Source organism: Gracilinanus agilis, chromosome 3 (genome assembly GCF_016433145.1).
Source record: "Gracilinanus agilis isolate LMUSP501 chromosome 3, AgileGrace, whole genome shotgun sequence".
Taxonomy (NCBI): Eukaryota; Metazoa; Chordata; class Mammalia; order Didelphimorphia; family Didelphidae; genus Gracilinanus; species Gracilinanus agilis.
Window position 1 is genome coordinate 675,575,423 of NC_058132.1, and position 13,600 is coordinate 675,589,022.

Below are 13,600 nucleotides of genomic sequence, written 5' to 3' on the forward strand. Positions count from 1 at the left end.
ATAATTATCATATTTCCTTTCAAGGAAGAATCTGTTTTAAGAGAAGTTCAAGACCTTTGGCAGATACCTAGATAGTATAGTAGACTTGGAGAGAAGACCCGAGTGCAGATCCTGCCTCAGTTGCTTACTTTATGATTCTTGGCACATCACATAATCTCTTTCTGCCTCAGTTTCTCAGCTATCAAATTGAAATAATAAAAACACCTACGTTAATGTTTTGTTGTAAAATTTGAAAAGAAATAGTACATGTAAAATGCTTTGCAAGCCTTACGAAAGGATTATAAAAATCCTAATTGCCGTATACCAACAAGCATATTTTAAGCATCCACTCTGAGTCAGACCCTATATTAAAGCAAGGACAATAATAAAACAGTCCCTGCTGTCAAAAAACTTGCATCCTATTTAGAAAGAATAGGGACTGTAGAGTCTAGTAGCGAGAATGATAAACGGGGCATCAGAAGACCCCCACCCCCACTAGCGAGGTGACCTTGGACAATTCCCATTACTTCTCTGACACTTGCTTTCCTCATCTTGAAAATGAAGGCTTTGAATGAGATGTTTCCAAGGTCCCTTCTAGCTCAAAACTCACAGTGCCAAATCAATATGAGCAGTAGCAATGCCTCTAATATTTTCAACAAAGAGAATGTCATATATCTTTTCTGGGCTCTAAAAAAAATGGAACACAAAAATGACAGTATTGGGGAAATAATGACTTCCTAGCATACCTTTTTTCTTTCCTTTACACTCAGTTCTTCTGTGCTCACTACACCTAGCCTCCAGTTGGCCTTGCTTTGGTTGTAGTTAGGGAGGATTTATTTCCAAGATCATGGATGTCATTAGCCTGTTTCTCCCTACCCCTACGAGGGACTTGATAGCAGAATGTTGCTATCCTTCCTAAGCTAGGAGCATTTCCATTCCAAATATGGAATTGGAGCATGGGTGAGCATTCGCCACACCAGATGAAGAAAGGAAGGGGTTAGAGTGAATCGAGAATAGACGGTTTGAGCCCCAGTTTTCTTTTGTCTAATCTGAGGGTCTCAGACTATAGCTTTTAAAGCATGCAGGAGAAAGTATTATGATGCACTCGTTGCTGAGAAGGAATCGTCTGGGATAGAGGGCAGCCCGGAAGCCCTTCCATTGGAAAACTTTATGGAACGAGGAGGGGATGTTTAAACCTCAGGTCTAGAACTAAACAGGGTTTTATGAACAAAAAATGACTGTTATTTTGAAAAATCAGTGCAATGGTGAGCTAAAGTTTAATTGAAAGGTAGATCTAAATCTAGTATGGAGTTGAACATCTATGGTATAATTTAGTTTTTTTTTGTTCTTCCTTAAAAGGGGCCAAAAATTGCCTTTCCTTCTCATCCCCCTCCCAATGATTTGTTTATCCCTAGTTAATGGCCTTATGGCCACAACCATGGACAGGGAATTAGCAGCCTCACTCCTGCCAAAATGAGATGATAGAGCTTGGCAAGCCACTTCCAGCTAAATAAACACAGATAAATGGAAACTATGAAATCATTCTCGAAGTGTATTATGGCTGTAGAAATGATTACTTTAATATTCTTCCCTGAAGTTTTAGTAAAAATGTTTCCTCCAATGTACTATAGAGAAATTTTCTTTTTTCTTTGTTTGAGGAGATAATGGGTAGAGAAGGTGGGACAGAACCTGTGGTTTCACTGATATAGGGAATTCCCACGTAGAAAACTCCACCCACCAGTGATGATCTGTTATTCTGCTTTGTTGTTCTGTCATTTCACTTGGATCTGACTCTTCATGACCCCATTTGGGGTTTTCTTTTCTTTTTTTTATTTAATTAAAAATTTTTATCATTATTATTTTTTACCAATCACATGTCATGGTAAATTTCTACCTAAGTTTTCTGAAGTTTTGTGATCTAATTGTCTCTTTCCCTCCCTCCCTTCCTCTCCCCTCCCAAAGCTGGCAAGCAATTCCATCTTTGGGTAATTCATAAATCAATTAATTACCACCTAGACACCTAAGGGATGAAAGAAGTTGGGTCCCAATTAAAAAGAAAAAGGCTACAATTTGTTTTACGATTGGAAATACATATTTCTGTATTATTCATTTTTGTAAGCAAATGATCACATTTAAACCAAAACTCATTTGAGGTTTTCTTGACAAAGATCCTGGAGTGGTTTGCCATTTCCATCTCCAGCTCATTTTACAGATGAGGAAACTGAGGCAAACAGAATGAAGCAACTCGTCCTTGGTCACATAGCTAGTAAGTATCTGAGGCCAGATTTGACTCAGGAAGATGTGTTTTACTGACTCCAGACCTCAGGCTCTGGGCGTCCTGCCACCCAGCTACCCGACAGCTCTGCTACTTATATACTTAAGGAGTTCGCTGGATCACTGAAAGGTTAAGGAACTTTCCCAGAATTACAGAGATATGACATGTCTGAAGCAGGACTTGCACTTAAGTCTTCCTGTCCCTGAAGCCAATTCTCTAACCATTACACCAGGCTTTCTTTCCCGAGAACAGTAAGTCACTCTATTCATTTCTGTTATAATTATCACCATCATCACCATTTCAGAAACAAGAAGCCCCTATTGGCATTCTTGCTGCCCGAGTTCAGATTCTGCTTCTGACACATGGTGAGTGTAATGACCCTTAACAAGGCTCTCTGAGACTCTGTTTCATCCTCTGAAAAAGGAAAGGTGAACTCACTCCCCTCTGCGGAGACTTCCAGGGATAAATCTGAGATCCCAGGGCCTTTGTCAAGATTTGGTCTCTAGAGACCTCAGTTTATTTGTCTGTAAATAGGTCATTGACAGGATGATAATTTAATGATTCACGAGTCCCTGTTTTTATATTTAATTAATATAGAGGAACAACTTGAGGAAATTTGGTGCTTATCTATCCTTAAACTCCCATGACAGATTACGCAGAACCCCAGGCTCCGTGTGCATTCATCCACTCAAGAAAACAGGTGCAAACCACTGAGATAGGTAAATACCATCATTAAGATGAGAAACAACCAGGGAGCAGCCCACATGTGTTTACATTCCAGTAAAGAAGTATGTTTGTGAAAGGACCATATGTGTAGATGGAAAGAAAGGCAAAGGGTAAAAGAGTGCCTCGCTCTACCCTGTTTCTTGATTGGAGATGATTGCAAAGAGACTCAATCATGGCACACACACAAAAAAGCCCAGCAAATGAACTTACTTCCCCTTCCAACACCAATCATGGCCAGATTTCCAAGGAAAACCAACAAAGTGAGAATCAGCAGTTCGTTTCTGGCCCATGAGATCATCCACTGGGATACCGAAGGAATATCCCTCAATCACTCAATCATCTTCTTCTTTACTAGCTAGGTAGGGAGGAAAGAGCTAAATAACGGGAAGTCAGGAAACCTTGGGCTGAGTCCCAGATGGGCAGGCAGCCAGCCGTGTGACCCTGGTGACAAACAAGAACGGTGGCAGTTCACATCTGTGTAGTACATTTTAGGTTTATAAGGAATTTTCTTTATAGGAGTCTAATGTGGTAGACAGAGGAGCTTAGGGAAAACTCTTTAAGCCTCAATTTCCTCACCTGTTTTCTGAGAAAATTATATGATAGGGTGGATATGCTCATGGAGAAGAATAAAATGAACCATCCTATCAAAAAAAAAGATTTATTGATGTTTGTTGTTCTTTATAAAATAAAATTGTATTGTTATCCATCATTTTTATATCATTTGCTTCTCTCAGTGTAACCTTACCCCATCACTCCAAGAGAACTATCCCTTATGACAAAAAATAAGAGAAACCATAAATCAAAAAAGCCTGCCAATATAAATAGTGTCCCATTCACATAGACTTGCAGAAATGAAGAGGTATCTTCTTATAGCTCTTCTTTGATCTTAATCTTCTATAGATTTGATTATATCCCACTATGATTGTTTTCATATCCTTTTTTTCTATTTACATTGTTGATTTAATGACAATAAACATTGTAAGAGGGTTTGCTTTTTTTTAATGCTTGTTGATTGGTTGATGAGTTGAGCTTATATTTTTGGAAAGTATTGGAGGTGGACCCAGGTCTTTTTTTTTTTAATAGACCAGTCCAGGGTACTCCAGTCCCTCATCATTGCCATGGTCTCACAGGGTACAAATGAGAGAATGATCAAAGTTAGTAGCACCAAAATGACTTAGATAAGCAAGTGTGGGTGGGAAATGAAGGAGTCAGCAATGTCCAGCTTTGCTAAAGAAGCAAATGTGATTCTACAACTAGCATATTCCCAGAGGATGAAGGCTAAAGGTGAGGAAATGACCTTTTCGTCTTATTCAGCAAGCCCTTCAGGACTTGACCTAGTTTTGATTTTTACAATCTTAAAATTTAAGGAAATTTAAGCAAATTGTTTAAAAAAAAAACAACATGCTTTAGCCTTGACCTTGTTATTAGAAGGCAGAAATAGGGATAGGTCTTGGACTTGGCATTTCTTTGGTAAAGAGAACTCCAGAGGAATGGAACTCCCTCTACTAAATCATATAATTATCTAGATCATTAAAAGGTTCTAGAGTCACGTAGTCGTTGTGTTTTGCAGTTGACATTTGAACTCGTCTTCCTGGCTTTGGGGCTTGTTTTCTCTCCACTATGATATACTGCATCAGAAAATTAGGATTTAACTCCTGGATCTATAATTTCTCTGTTAGACTCTCAAAACCTCAATTTCTTTGTCAGTCAGGTTTGAGGCTTGAACTAGATCAGTGATTCCCAAAATGGGCGCTACTGCCCCCTGGTGGGTGCTGCAGCAATCCAGGGGAATGGTGATGCCCACAGGTGCATTTATCTTTCCTATTAATTGCTATTAAATTTTTTTAAATTAATTTCCAGGGGGCTAAGTAATATTTTTTTCTGGAAAGGAGGTAGTAGGCCAAAAAAGTTTGGGAACCACTGAACTAGATCTTAGGTCCTTTTAAAATCTAGTGATCCATGATCTTTCTAGTGCTGATTAAGAAAAAGAATAACAATACTTTTAGTTTGTAGTTCAATCTAAAAGCCACTGATTAAGCACAGATTATTCAGTAGACACTGTGCTTGGTGCTAACTATATAAAGGAAAAAATGAAATTAGTCCCTCCCTTCAAGGACTTTACATTCTACTGACTTCTATGAGTTTATAAATAATTTTTAAACCCTCAACTTCCATCTTAGAATCAATACTAAGCATTGGTTCCAAGTCAGAAGAGTGATAAGGACTGGTCAGTGGGTTTGTGTCTTGCCCAGAATCACACAGCTAAGTAGCATCTGAATTCAAATTTGAACCCATGACCTCCCTTCTCTAGACCTGACTGTCAGTGAACCATGGAAGGTCCCCAGCTGGCTGGGGACAGAGTAAGAATTATATACTATGTTAGCCTTTTTTTACTAAGAACAAACTTTTAATTGTTTGCATGGGAATGGATGCTACTCCTTAAAAAATGAGTCTCATATATAGACAAAGGCAGACTTGCAAGTCTTGGCTCTTCCAGGAACTGGCTGTGTGATCTGGGACACGTCACTTAATCTCTCTATTCATAGTATCATCTAAAAAGGGAGACAATTAAATAAGACCTTATTTTTTTTTCAACTTTACTAGTATGTGATCTCTACTAAAAAAAATAGGGCCATAAAAAAGAAATCATCATTGATTACTGGTCAGTAATAATAATTCTCCAGGGTGCTGAGTGTTGCAATCTACGACTTTGAGTTTTTTCCTCTTTTTTTATTTTTTATAATTTTTTTCTTCTTCATTCCATAAGGATACTTTGATTCTTGGTCCATCTCATTAAGCATAACTTATTTGTTCTCTTAATAGTCCATTTTTTCCCATCTTAATATTCATGGGTGATCTGCTGTGGTGTGGATCTTTTGGGCAACAATATATCAACTCATTTGCTGACCCAGAATAAAAATAAAATCTGCCAAAGTTTCCTCTTACTTCTTGTATCAAGTTTACCTTGGCACTATCCAGAATTTAAATTTTTTCTTCCACTTGGTGTTTTGTAGCTAGGCACCATTTTTGTCTTTTCAGTCCTTAAAACCTAATACATTATAGATTTAGGAGACACTCACAAGCTTGGTGGCCGACTCTGCATCCATTTCTTTGCTGGGAAAAAGGGAAACTGTCAAGGATGATTGTCTCTGGCTGAGAAAAAAGTGCATTAAACCTACTTCTTGGCCAACAAGCTAATGTGATGGTGTCCAAAATTCTACGTAAGGGATTTTCCTTTCTTTTGAAGATAATTTTAATGGGTTAATTAGATCACTAAAATGAAGTTCTACAAACAGCAAAAAAAAGTCTTACAATACTTGAGTCCTTTTGAAACTTTAGAGGAAATCCAATATACACTTAAAGAACAAAATCAATGAAGAGTCTTAAAGGCTTCTCTTCTGATTTGTCACAGGGTCCAAGCTTTCTTTCCGAGGCCCTTTTTCCTGTACGGGCTGCAGAAATTGAAGAATTGGATCCTTTCTTCAACCTTCATGAAACCATTGCTAAGGTAAGGGTGAGGAAAGATGGTCAATTAATTATCTAGGCTTTTTTTTAACCTTCATTTTGTTTTGTGAGAATGATAGTGTTTTTGAGTGAGAAGGAAATTTTTATGTGTGTCTGTCTATCTAACCTATCTGGATGGTTAAAGTGTTCTTTGAGAAATATGAACTTATTTCTGTAAGGAAAATCATATGGAATCCAAAATATAGACTTTTAGACTTGAAAGAGACTTGATGTACTGTTTAGTTCAAATCCTTCATTTTATACATAGGAAAACTGAGGGAAAAGGGGGGAATGACTTGTTGAAGATTACATAGCTCATATTAATACTAATTATCTTCCTTCTATGTATATCTCCATTATCTTGGATTATTGGCTATTCCCTCCTTTCACGTTAGACTAATTGGTAAAGTGTTAAAATAAACCTACTTTCTTGTAGCAGGAGCTATTTTAATCCCCTGCTACAGAAAAGAAAAAAGCTAGAGACCTCTCATATTTATTTAACTTCAATATTTTAATTTGAACATAAAAAATAAAACATTTTATTGCTGCTTTTTATATCAATCATTTTCCACCTTCCTCCAGAATGAACTCTCTTTTGGTGAAAAATAAACAAAAACCAAACCAAACAATTCATTTGTGCCCTTGGTCAGCCCTTCTGTATTAGAGTCTTTCCTTGGAAGAAGAGGCCCTTGAAATAAGTTATTTGAATCTAAATCATGGACTGGGAACTTTCTTCACCTAACCTTGCTCCTCATTGTTTGTTTGCTTGCTTGTTCCTTTTGGTGCTGAATTTTCTTCTTGTAGGAGTTTTGTTTTTGTTTTTTAAAAAATGATTCATATTTATCTTGGCATTTGTCTTTTCAATATAATGCATGGAACTCAAAGAAAGTAACAAATGAGGCTCTGTGTGGATGCCAAAAGGTGTAATTCATCACCGCACCAGTGACAATAGGCAGGTAGAGTAGAAAGTTACCGAAAAACTACTCTAGCTGCATCTATTTGGGGGAGTGTTATTCTCATCCTCTCTGCCTACCTTTTTCTGCAGAAAAAAAAAAAGAATTGCTTCTTCTTGGCACCATAGAAACTGACTCAAGTCGTTTATAGGAAATCAATAAAACAGTAGTTGGAATGCCAGCCCCTCCCCTCTGACCCTGACACACTTGATTAAAATAGGTACCATTGTAGGCAGTGAATTTAGGAAGAAAAGGAATGAAGATTCCAAAGAGGATTTATTTAAGTATCCCACCCCAATAATACAAACTTAGACAACCATGGTGGGAGAGACAGAGACATAAAGGGACAGAGATATAGAGACAGAGAGATAGAGAAAGAGATGGAAAGTTAGAGAAAAAGGATAGAAGAAGGGAAAGGGGTAGAGAGAGAGACAGAGAGAGAGAAAGAAAGGGAAAGAGAGAAAAAAAGAAAAGAAGAAAGAAAGTAATAAAGAAAGAAAGAAAGAAAGAAAGAAAGAAAGAAAGAAAGAAAGAAAGAAAGAAAGAAAGAAAGANCAGTATCTAGCATATAATTTTTGTTATCGTTCAATCATTTTGAGTCATGTTCCATTCTTCGTGATCCAACTCAGGGTTTTCTTGGAAAAGATACTAGTGTGGTTTGCCATTTCCTTCTCCAGCCCATTTTATAGGTGAGAAAATGGAGGCAAATAGGATTAAGTTACTTGCCCAGAGTTACAAAACTACTAAGTAACTGAGTCTGGATTTGAACTTAAGCCTCTCCATCTCCAGGCCCAGCACTCTATCCACTAGCTATCCAATATAATATTGTAATATAATTATATTATATATATGTGTGTGTAATATATAATAATATATAATAATCATATATAATATAATAATCATATATAATATATAATAATTATATAATGTATAATGATTATATATAATATATAATGTGATATGATATGATATAATATAATATAATACAAATATAATAACATAACATATATGGTATGATATATAATTAACATAATATAATAGGTGTTTAATAAATATTTTTGAATGAAATCAGTGAATTGAATTTTGCAATCTCTCTTGGATCTTTTCCCTTCTAACCATTCTCCTGGTCCATGTCTTAGTTTAAGCCTTCATGATTTATTTTATTAACTTCCTAATTGTACTCAGTCTTGAAGTTCTTGCTCATCTTATGTCACAGCCAAGATGTGTGTGGATATTTTTATACATGTATTTGTATATCACATATGCATACACAGAACCATAAATAACCATCAAAATAAATCTAAATAGATAGGAATATTGTTGTATCTGTATTAAATCTGATACATATATAAACAGTTATTTAATCTTTCAATGCTCTTTGTGCCAGCATTGTAAGAGGGCACTTCCCCACTCGGTGGTTCCCTATACCAGTGATATCATGCAAGCAGCCCTTACTGCCATGAGTATGTATTCATCTATGCATGCATGTATGTTTTTGTGTGCCTGTATGTATTTGTACATGTGTACGTGTGGGTGCAGATTTCTAGCTTTACTTGTTATTTCCGAAGCCCCCTGAGATCTTTGTTCCTTTGCTACCCCAAATTCTTGTTTGAGGATGTAGAATATCTGCATTTGAAACTGTACCTTATGTTTTCATGAAGTGCTACACTAGCAAAAACAAATAAATACTCATTTTGAATGCTCAGCTTGTTGTTTAGCATAATGAATGCTAGTTGGAGCCACTCAAGGGAGATGCTGGGATATTGAAACACACCCCTTGGTAATTTTAGTGGAGGAGGGGAAAAACTGTAGGGTGTTTGGCTGGTTGTTTTTTTTTCCTTTCCATGTATAATTAAACTTAAAGGCTTCCTTTACTTAAATTGAGGCTCTTACTGACTATTTTTTTTCATGACTGCAGAAGTTTGGTTTATTGTGTACCACTAATATCATTTCAAAAGATACACCTTCTGCTATTAGCTTTTTGTATTGTTCATGAGCCCATTATTGTTCAAAATGAGACTGTCAAGAAGATTCCTTTTTTAAACAAGTTAATCATCAAAATGATCCTTCCTCAATTCTGACAGTATATTACAAAATGTTGTTTCTACAAACAAAATAGGAATGACTAAGAAAATTAATTGTATATGCATGAGCTGGCATGTGTAGCCAGGGACAGGTTTTTCCATATGTTTATAAAAATGGGAACACATTAGGACAGCTAGATGGCTCAGTGGAGGTCCTGGATTCATTTTGGTCTCAGGCACTTCCTAGCTTGGGTTCAAGGTTAAGACCCTTTAACCCCATTGCCTACCCCTTAATGTGTTTCTGCCTTGGAAATAGTATTAATTCTAAGAAAGAAGGTAAAGATTTTTTTAAGTGGAAACACACTAGAAATGAGTCACTGAGTGAACTACACTATGACCACCATCTAAAAGGAATGTCCTTTTTTCAAGCTCCTTCAATTCAACAACAAAAACAAGAACATTTACCAAGAATATTTTTTATGTAAAGGACTCTGGGATTGATTCTGGAAAAAAGAAAGATGAAATCAAATAATCCTTGCCTTGTAGGAGTTTACATGCTACCAGGGGCTCCTAGCACGTCCACGAGTAAATTAATAATGTATATGCAAAGAAAATAATTTCAAAAGAGAAAGGGCAAATAACTAGGGAGATCTGGGGAAGTCATGTATAAGAGGTAGGGCTTGAACTCTCTTTAGAACAAAGTAAGAGATTGATTCCTAAAGACTGAAGTACAAGTGGGGCTAGTACTTCCAGAGCCGAGAGACTGATTCTATAAAGTCCTGGGAAGGAATGTTGTATACAAGAAAGAGCTGGTCAGCCAGGGAGATCGAAATAGAGGGTATTTGAGAAAAGCACTATGAAATAAGATGGGAAAAGTAGGTGGGACTCAGATTATGAAGAGCTATAAATGCCATGCTGAAGCTCACATTGTCAATGAGAGCCACTCAACAAATATTTATTGAGTTCTTTTATAGGAAGGCAAAAACAACTCTGCTGTCACAAAGCTCACCTTGTAATAGAGGAAGGAACATGCCTAAAAAAAACTATGTTTGTAACAAATGTGCATCTGATATACAAAAATCAATGTATAGGATAGACTGGAGATAATCTCAAAAATTATCTATCTATATATTATATATATATATATATGATGCTTTACGGTTTACAAAATGCTTTACTTATGACAACTCTATGAATTAAAAGCACAAAAAATATGAACTGTAAAAGTCAAAATTTGCTTGAGGACACAGAGCTAGTAAGTGAAGATCTCTCATATAAATCACTGGATATGAAAGTGGGCTTCTTGGGAGATTATTCAATTTATATTGTTCTTGCACACACACAACACATCTATTGGAAGGAACTTCAAAAAGGAGGACAAAAACAAACTCTTAGAGAATGCTTACCTTGAAACAGCCTGCTGGGGAAGGTTAATGTTGATAGTCTTATTTCCATTTTATGTAGGAGAACAAGTTAGGTGGCTTGCCAGAGTCACAAACAGCCGGTGTTTGAGGCAGGAATAATTCTCAGACTTCCCAAATTGAAGTCCAGTTTTCCATGTACTGGAGCTGTAATTTTTCATTTTGAAAAGGAAAAAAACGTTTTCTTTTTTCCTATAAACTTATATTCAAATATTACTTTTTTGTTTTACTCTTAAGAACTTAGAAGTTAACATTGATAGAGGACACAGCAAGAGAAAGATAAGAAATTAGCTCTAGGTAAGCCAGGTCAAATCCCATTACAAAGAAATATTGTTGAAACAAAATGTAGAGCAAAAAAATGTTTCCATGCCCCAGGCAGTACCCTACCTCCACCACAACAAAGTAAAATGGAAGAATTTCGATGGCCCTCCAGAATTGGTTGTAAAAGCATTGGATTTCTATGCTTAGATGCTCTGAAGACATCACTCAGTGCCACCACGATAAGAGATAATCCAAGATAATGGATAAGCTTCCAGGGAGTAAGAGGATACACAGAGTTAGAGTGATATAGATTAGCCATAATAAATATATATTTCTTGTTCCAGCCACCACCTCTTGAGAAAACATTATTGATTGTTTATTTTTTTTCTTTTGTAACTGAGAATTCTCTTTTGCTAAAAATTCTAAATATTTTGTTTGGTATGTCTTTAATATCTATATTTTACAATTGTTGATGTGATGGAAAAAAATATGTCCAAAATTATAAAAGTTTCTCTTAGCAGCTTAGCCTCATTTGAATTATGCAATCTTTTCTCAAATTATTTGAACAATGTGTCATTTAAGGTAGAATGAATGTAGTGTTCAAAAGTTAAGTCGTTTCATCATATTAAATTGAGATTTGATACAGTTCAGTACACAATTACTAAACCTTTGTTTTACTAAGCTCTGTGCTAGGTTTGATGAGAGGGAAAGGAGATTGGATTTCTAAGATTTCACTGGTCCAGGAAAATGATTCTTTCTCACAATGTGGTTTGCAAACTCCTGGGCTTTATGAAGACCCCTTCAAGGGGATGAGGAGATCAAAATGAGTAAGTTACTATCCCATAGTAATACTAAGGTTTTATTTGCCTATAAAAATCATTCTTCCCTTTTCCAACTACATAGGTGAGGCAGGATTTTCTTTACATACTTCAACCAAAACATCATTGGAACAGATTAGATGCAGAAGCAGATCTAAGAATCCAACTGTTTTCTATGAAGCCAATACCTTAAAGACATTTGCAAAAATATCTAAAATAATGTCACTCTTCTCAGTAAAATCTTTGTTTTGGAAAATATAGATTTAAAAAATAAAATGTTATTTACATTAACACGTAATGGGTTTATTGTTATTTCAAATTAATTAGAAAATATTTTCAATGTCAATTTTAACCTCTAATAAAGTTAATATTAAATCAAAGCACTGGAATCCAGAATTAGGAAGCTAAAATGAGATGCTGGCAGGTTATAGAGGAAATAACTTGACAGTTTGGAAAGAAATGATACATGACTAGGACTTTTCCTGAAAGTCCTAGAAGGGTACTAACCACCATGAGAGGGGAAAGGAGGAAAAGGCAAACATTTTTCTGGATAGGGGGTCTTAGAGAATTGCCTAGACCAGAGATATATTTTCTTCCGTATATGTAAAGATAAATTGTTTAAAGAAATAGATGTGAAACTATTCCCACTATAAACCATTCATCTGATTGATATGAGTAATGATGATCTAACTAATCATCATCATATCCACTGACAATTTACTTTTCTGAGGTTTACTTAATTACTTTGATCTATGCCCATCAATTTTGGAAATAAGGCCAGTCTCATTAATTATGTTTTAATCTTGGACTTGGCATTCTTTCCCTCTCTGATAGTAGGAAAGCTGTCTGAATTTAAGCCTTTGTTTCTACAACTCTGACACTGGCCTTATAACAATAATTATAAGTAATGGTTCATCATGTAACCCTATCTTAAGCTTGGGTCTATTGAGGCAGTTTTTAAAAGTTTCCAGAATCCAACAGTAATTTTGGTTTTGGCTGCAAAGTAATGAAAAAGATCAATGGCATGTAGCAATGCCCTAGCTAGAGAGAAAATTCTCTCAAAATGGAGTAAAGAGTTCAGATCCTAGCCTTGTACCAAGAAAAGTACAAATTCTCATTTGATGCTTCAAGAGTTGTCCCCACATGCAGCCCAGAATAAAGGGATACTAGGAAATAAAAAGGACAGCACAGGTGATTAGGAGAAATAAGGTTAGATTAGTATGAAGTCGTTAAGAAGCCTTTGTCAGAATCAGGTGTCAGTTATGTCTATTAGGAGTGAAAGGGAGGGGATGAGACCACCCATTTTCTCTTTTCTTTTTTTCTTCTCTTCTCTTCTCTTCTCTTCTCTTCTCTTCTCTTCTCTTCTCTTCTCTTCTCTTTTCCTTTCCTTTCCTTTCCTTTCTTTTCTCTTCTTTACTTTTCTTTTTTCTTTGACTCCCACCAACACTTTAGCCACTTGAGCAAGAGCTCACAATAATAAATAATAGCAAAAAAAGAAGTATTTATCTCTCTGCTTCCCCTCCTTGGTTGGTGTCCCTTGGAGGCTTGGATTTGAAGATGGAAACTGCAGACAATATCTAGACTACCTTGCACCCTCCCTATTTTACAGATGAAGAAACCAAGGCACAGAGCCATAAAT

The 13,600-nt window shown here is 36.0% G+C and overlaps 1 protein-coding gene across 1 annotated transcript in view; it reads left to right on the top strand.

Moving 5' to 3' along the window:
- The window catches only part of NAALADL2 (N-acetylated alpha-linked acidic dipeptidase like 2), a 412,400-nt gene that overhangs the window by 242,050 nt on the left and 156,750 nt on the right, over window positions 1–13,600 (top strand). The window contains exon 7 of the mRNA XM_044669560.1: window positions 6,393–6,488. Coding sequence (XP_044525495.1) covers window positions 6,393–6,488 — 96 coding nt within the window. The remainder of the gene's footprint in view (window positions 1–6,392; window positions 6,489–13,600) is intronic.